The sequence below is a fragment of the Grus americana genome, chromosome 14 (assembly GCF_028858705.1).
Source record: "Grus americana isolate bGruAme1 chromosome 14, bGruAme1.mat, whole genome shotgun sequence".
NCBI lineage: Eukaryota > Metazoa > Chordata > Aves > Gruiformes > Gruidae > Grus > Grus americana.
Window position 1 is genome coordinate 6,990,660 of NC_072865.1, and position 6,480 is coordinate 6,997,139.

Below are 6,480 nucleotides of genomic sequence, written 5' to 3' on the forward strand. Positions count from 1 at the left end.
TGGGGACTGCCCAACACGCGAGTGTCCGGTCCCGTGTCCGTGTCCCCCCCCGCCCCCCAGCACACACGGCATCGGGTTCAGGGTCTCAAATTATCTCTGCTCTCCAGCTGCTGCCTGCGCTGTGCCGAGCAAAGGGGGGCGCGGGGGGGGGCGCGGGTGTACCGACCCTTTGCAAGCCCGCAGACCCCTCGGCCAGCAGCCCTGGGGGGCGGCGGGCAGGCGGTGGGGAGATGGTCTGGTCTTACCCACCGAAGCTGGGTGGTGTGGGTGCCCTGCCGTGGTGGGTGCACCTCGGCATCCCGCCCCGGTGCCCCCCTCGCCCCCGCTCCCCGTGCCGGCAGACGGCAGGCCCTGGGTGCCTGGGAAAGCGCAGCTTCCCGTCCCGGCATCCCTGCGACTCCAGTCCTGCGCTTGGAAACAAAACCGGGGAGGTGGGGAGAGAAAAGAGAAAAAAAAAAAAAAAAAAAAAAAATGAGGTTGGGGAAGCCTCCGAGCGTACACACCGAGAGGGAGGGGAATCGGGAGCTGGGCCGGGCGCGCAGCTGCAGGGTGCAGTCCCACCGCACAGCGCGTCCCGGTCTCGCCGCTGCCAGCCCCGTCCCGGCGGGCGCCGCGCTGCGGGAAGCCTCGCTCAGGAAGGCACCGGCTGCCTCCCGCCGGCCTCGCTTCTCGCTTGTCTCTCCCCGGCGCTTTTCTCCGCCGGCCGTCCCGGTTTTCTGCACCGATCCTGCCTGGCTGCCGGAGGGATGCTGGGAGCGGGGCTGGCGCTGGCGCTCTGCGCCCTGCAGCTCTGCCCGGCCGCGCTCGGCGGGTCGCACCCGCAGCTGCTGGTGGAGCGGAGCGGCTCCCGGAGGCTGAGCAAGGTGAGGGGCTCCAAACCCGGCACACCGCTCCCCTTTGGGCAGGGAAAGGGGGCCGAGGAGGCTGCCTGGGGCGGGGGGGGGGGGGGGGGGTGGGGGGCTGGCGGCTCGGCGGAGGGAGCAGCCCGAGCGGTGCTGGCTGTAGGAACGCTTTCGCCATCCTGCTGGGTTTTGTAAGAGATCAAAGCATTTTCTCTCCCAGGAGGACGAATCTTATTCTGGGTGCGTGTCTGCGGCTGGGCTGGGGGGTGAGGTGGGATCCCACAAACCTGACTGCTTCGGGGGAGCACGGCTGCAGGTTTGGGTTCAACCTCCGAGCAGGAGGGGATTTCAGTTTTGACAAACTGTTCTGGACCGAGGAGCCCAGCGGCCTCTCTTCCTTCGGCTGAGCTTTCTCTGCAGCCTCCCAGCGCCTCGGCTTTCATTCCTCCTGTTCATGAGCGTTTTCCAGCTCAGGCTGCTGCCTCTTCGTTCCCACACAGTGCTGGGCCGGGCTCATCAACATGCGCTGATTAAGATACAGCTGATTAAGATGCATGACTCTCACGTGGTGCTGAGGGGAATATCTCTATTTATTTTCCAGGAACACTGATGTTGTCCTGGGCAAGGGGGAGCCAGTTAGGAAGGCCAGAGGGGGCTTTGCAGGGCAGCAGGAGGGTCTACAGCACATAGGCAGCTGACATTTACCTCCCATGGAGCCTCTTTGCCTGCAGACCTGCGAGCGAGGGGCTCCCAGCTCTTGCTAAATGTTGGGGCGCAGCCTGCCCCTTGCCCTGGCTTGCCCTGAGCCCCACGTCCTGCCCTGGGCCACTCCCGGCTGGCGAGCGGGACGGCGGGATGGGCAGCTTGCCTGCGTGGGCAGCGCTGCCCGCTGGGGCTGCCGGCTGGCACCAGGTAATAACAGCCTCCACCGGTTCTGTGGCTGCTGAGCAGGCAGGGAGAGCCCTGCACCCGTGGCATGGGGACACGGGCCGTCCCAGCCAAACCTGCTTGGGGTGCGCAGCCCAGGCATCCTCCCACCTCCCCCCCTGGGAAAAGACCTGCAATTAGGCTGGAGCCTGCTTGGGGAAGGAGCCGGGGCTGGGCTCTCGCCACCAGCTTGTGGCGGGGTCAGGGGTGGCTGTTGCAGGCGAGTGCTGCCATTCCCCTGGCTTTGAACTTGGGATGTGGGAGCAAAGGGCTCCAACGCCATTGCCAGCTCGTGGCTTTGCTGGTGGTGGCTAGGGAGGCTGGTGGGACTCAGAGGAAACATGGGAGATCTCCCAGCATGGCTCCCAGCCCAGCCAGGACACACGAGCGATTTCACCCCCGTCTTGGTGACATCCCCTGCGTGTAGATTTTCATTATCGCGTGGGACAACACTGCTTCCCTGGCTCATTTGAACTGAACCAGCTCAGCATCAGGCCCTTGGGGTGTATCAGCCAGGGGATGAGCCCCGATTGTCTGCCCCTCAAGCATCAGAGGAGATGGAAATGTTAAACTGTGTTTAAAATGCAAAAAGTGAACACGATTCCTGCTCCTGCGTGGGACCTCCAGTGGCCAGAGCCAGCAGATGAGGGCTTGCAGTGGCCAGGCTGGTCATGGCCAAGCCAGGATGCTCTGTTGGCCCCACAGCCCCCCCAGGGCACAGCATCCCCCTGGCCAGTGCGGCCAGTGCAGCCACCGCCACCCTGCTCCAGTCCCTGCTTGCTCTCTCACCTTAGCTCTCACACACCTTGCTCAGTGCTGTTGGCACTGGTGTGAAGGATGCTTCTCACCTTGCTCACGTGCAAAGCGTTCGGAGGCTGAGCTGAGGCAGGTTTGGAAATTGCAGCCTGGGAACCCTCTTTGGGTGAGACGTACATGAAAGGGGGTTATGGCAGTTGCTGTTGGACGGAGAGTTTCTGCAATGTCCTCAGGCTTGGAGAGCTGGAAGTGCGAGGATTGCTGAGGGAAATATTTATTTGGCATTTGAGGGGAGGCTGAAGGTCATTTTCTGTCTGTGTTTGTGAGAAGACGTGTTGCAGGGGAAACCTCCTGCAAACCCAGGGCAAAGCTCGCCATGGCTCTAACTCCTCCCGTTGCAGGTTGGTGGCTTTTCCTGGGAGAACTGCGGTGATGGGAGTGACCCCGTGGTGCTGCAGAGCCTCTCCGTGGCACCCGACCCCATCACCATCCCGGGGAGCCTGCGTGTCAGCGCGGCCGTCAGCGGCAGCAAGGCCATGGTCTCCCCTCTGAAGGTATGTGCTGGAGATGCCTCCATGGGATGAGGGAGGGCAGAGCTTCCCAAAACCACTGGCAGCTGGGAAATGCCCAGCAGTGGGTATGGGAACAGGTAGCCGTTGGGGAATGAGGCACGGAGCGGTGTGGGGCTGAGCGCACCAGGCTCTGTCAGCTAGGATGTGGTGATGGGCACCACCTCCCGCGGTGGGAGCAGACAGCCCAGTGGGAGCCTCCCAACCCTGTCCCAGTGGGAGAAACCACCTGAGCTGTGTCATGTCCTGAGGACGTAATGACTCAGGGAGGGAAATGAAACCGCAAATGCCCTGGGTGTTGCCGGTGGTTCCATTTGCTCTAGTACTTGGTTTTCAGCAGCCAGACCCGGCTGCTCCCTCCAGGGACATGCCACAACACTGCTGCAGGAGCCCTGGGCTGGCCTGGCCATTCTGCACCACTTTTGGGGGACTTTTTGGGATGAGACCAAATGCATCTCTCTGCCCAAGGTGCATGGGCAATGCACGGTGCCTGTTTGGGGCTGGGGCTGCGGAGAGCGTGCCGGGGGAGTGTGGAGGCAGAGCTGCGGGACAGGAGCTGCCGGGCAGTTTTGAGACAGGACACTGAGGAGAGGGAAAGGAATGGGTGTGTGGGGTGCTGGGAGGTGTTTGCTCAAGGGGTCAAGTTCAGGTTGGAGGAAGAGAAACCTGCAGGCAGAGAGGAACCGAAAGCAGGAGGGGTACATGGGAGAACGTGCAGTGGCCTCATGCACCCCAAAGACTTGCATGAGCAGGAACCAAGGGAGGTGATTCAAGGGCTGGAGCACCTCTCCTATGAAGACAGGCTGAGAGAGTTGGGGTTGTTCAGTCTGGAGAAGAGAAAGCTCTGGGGAGACCTTAGAGCACCTTCCAGTACCTAAAGGGGCTACAAGAAAGCTGGAGGGGGGCTGTTTACAAAGGCATGGAGTGACAGGGCAAGGGGGAATGGCCTTAAGCTGAAGGAGGGTAGAGTTAGATATTAGGTAGGAATTCTTAACTGTGAGGGTGGTGAGGCACTGGCACAGGTTGCCCAGAGAAGCTGTGGCTGCCCCTGGATCCCTGGAAGTGTTCGATGCCAGGTTGGATGGGGCTTTGGGCAACCTGGGCTAGTGGAGGGTGTCCCTGCCCATGGCAGTGGGGTTGGAATGAGATGAGCTTTAAGGTCCCTTCCAACCCGAACCATTCTATGATTCTATGAGATGGCTGGGGAGGGTGGTGTGTGGGACAGGCTGGAGGAGCCGTGGGCATCCGTGCCAGCTGTACCAGTGCTTGACACCTTCCCTTCAGGCAGTGCTGGTAGTGGAGAAGGCACTGGGTGACCTCTGGATCCAGCTGCCCTGCATTGACCAGTTGGGCAGCTGCACCTACAATGATGTCTGCACCATCCTTGACAACCTCATCCCGCCCGGCACGACCTGCCCGGAGCCCCTGCTCACCTATGGCATCCCCTGCCACTGCCCCTTCAAAGCGGTACGCCTGGAACCCCTGGCCGGTGTGATGCCGGCAGTGCCGCTGGGTACCACTGTGCCCTTCGGTGCAGGGCTGGAGGGGTTTGGCTGGCATCTTACCAACATGTCCCCTCTCTCCACAGGGCTCCTACTCCCTGCCAGCCAGCGACTTCATCCTGCCCGATGTGGAGCTGCCTTCCTGGATGACCAACGGCAACTACCGTGTCCAGGCAGCCGTCAGCAATGGCGGGGAGGAGCTCGCCTGCGTCAAGCTGGCTTTCTCCCTACAGTCCCAGTGAGGGGCAGGGGACTGTCCCTCCTCTCCCCACCGCCTTGGTCCCCATCCCATGCAGCTGTACCCCCATCCCAACCTGTCCCCGCGAGGTGTATCGGTCCCGCTGCCTGGAGGAGGCAGCCCCTGTACCCCTGCTTGGTACCCACACCCCACACCCCCACTCTCTGCTACACACAGAAAAGCCCCTCTGGCTGTCCTGATGTCCCCAACCCCTTGACCGGAGTGTCCCCTGCCCCAGACAGGGTGACTTTGGAGCCTAACCCCAGGCTTTCAGCGCGACCTGGGGATAGTTATTTTTTACCCAGTTTCTCTTTTTTTTTTTTTTTTTCTTAATCCCATCAGGGTAATTTTAGACAAAAACATTCCAGGGAAAAGCAATATTTCTTGGAGCAGTCCATGGGGAAGAGGCAGTGTTTGGGAGGGCTGGGGGCAGGCTGGAGGGATGCCGAGTTAGCTGTGGAGGGTGTCCCCACTTGCCTCCACCACCTCTGGTCAGATCATGGGGCTATTTTGCAGAAGTGTCCCCAAAGTGGCCACAGGAGACCTGTCCCCCCATGGCAGCTCTGTGTCTGCCTTTAGTGCATCCCTTCCTGTGCGTGGGACCAGCTTGGCGACAGGAGGCACCTGCGAGGGCACCTCCCCGTGCCCTTCCTGTGACAAACGTCACAGGTACAACAGGACTGAGACCGCCCAAACCCCCAATGGACATTCCCACTCACAAGGGACCAAGCGGCTGATGCTGCTCCCAGCAGCAGGAGAGGTGGCCGGACACCGGCTGTGCTCAGTCTGGGGGGACACACGGCTGTGACGGGCAGCTGGGGCACAGCCTGGCCGAGGACAAGTCCCACTCATCTCATTTTGCCACTGGGACTGAGACGAGGCAGGACACTGCACTGGGACCATCCCTGCTGTGCACTGGCAGAAACACCCCACAACATAAAGCAGCATCCTGGAGATGGGATGGACTGGGAGATGGCCATGAAGACCAGCAGCCCGGGTCCTGTTTGGGGGCCCTGCAGCCCATCTCCAGGTTATGGCTGGGGGCCAAGGCGTGGGCAGGCAGCATCCTTCCTGCCTGCAGCTCTGGGCAGGGCATTTGTCTGACATCACCTGCCTAGGCCCGGTCCTCGAAGGGCAGAGGTGCAGGTGACCCAGCAGCCACCCGCATCCCCTGCTCCCTTGCTGCCCCTGCCTGCTTGCGTTATTTAGCCCTCCGTAGGGCTGGTCTTCCTCCAAGCACTTTATACGCCTTAACTACTGCCGGGCTGCCCCAGCGGGAGGTCCTCTGCTGTGCAGATGTGCTCCCATCACCTTTCTGTGCCCTCGACTTGCTCCTGCTGCTGGGTCTGACTCGGGTTTGTTTTGCCTGGAGAAGCACTAACCCTCTCTACGCTCCCCGCCGCCACGCAGTGCCTGTGCTAGGGCGGCATCCTCCTTTTGAGCAGGTACTGCAGGTTCTTAATAAATCTTTTTACCAGGAAGCAGAGCTGGTGCCTCTTGGTGCTGGGGGTGACCTGGGGGTGGCTTTTGTTTCCCTCGAAATAGCAGAGACGTGGTTTTGAGCTGGGGGAAACGAAAGTGGTGGTGGAGCTGGGGTGGAGGCAGTGGTGGAGGATGCTGCGGCCAGAAGAGCTGAGTGTGAGCAG

At 61.4% G+C, this 6,480-nt stretch overlaps 1 protein-coding gene across 1 annotated transcript; it reads left to right on the top strand.

The window, feature by feature from the left end:
* Positions 1 to 503: 503 nt before the first annotated feature.
* Positions 504 to 6,320, top strand: GM2A (ganglioside GM2 activator). Its single transcript, XM_054842184.1, has 4 exons — positions 504 to 863; positions 2,927 to 3,079; positions 4,379 to 4,561; positions 4,683 to 6,320. Exons 1-4 carry the CDS (start codon positions 747 to 749, stop codon positions 4,836 to 4,838), a joined length of 609 nt encoding a protein of 202 aa, XP_054698159.1. The 5' UTR covers positions 504 to 746; the 3' UTR covers positions 4,839 to 6,320.
* Positions 6,321 to 6,480: the final 160 nt, after the last annotated feature.

Excerpts from the sequence above, each read along its gene's own strand:
- GM2A (XM_054842184.1), top strand. The coding sequence starts at position 747 with ATGCTGGGAGCGGGGCTGGCGCTGGCGCTCTGCGCCCTGCAGCTCTGC. Across the intron at positions 864-2,926 it reads GCTCCCGGAGGCTGAGCAAG|GTTGGTGGCTTTTCCTGGGA; the intron begins GTGAGGGGCTCC and ends CTCCCGTTGCAG. Across the intron at positions 4,562-4,682 it reads GCCACTGCCCCTTCAAAGCG|GGCTCCTACTCCCTGCCAGC; the intron begins GTACGCCTGGAA and ends CTCTCTCCACAG.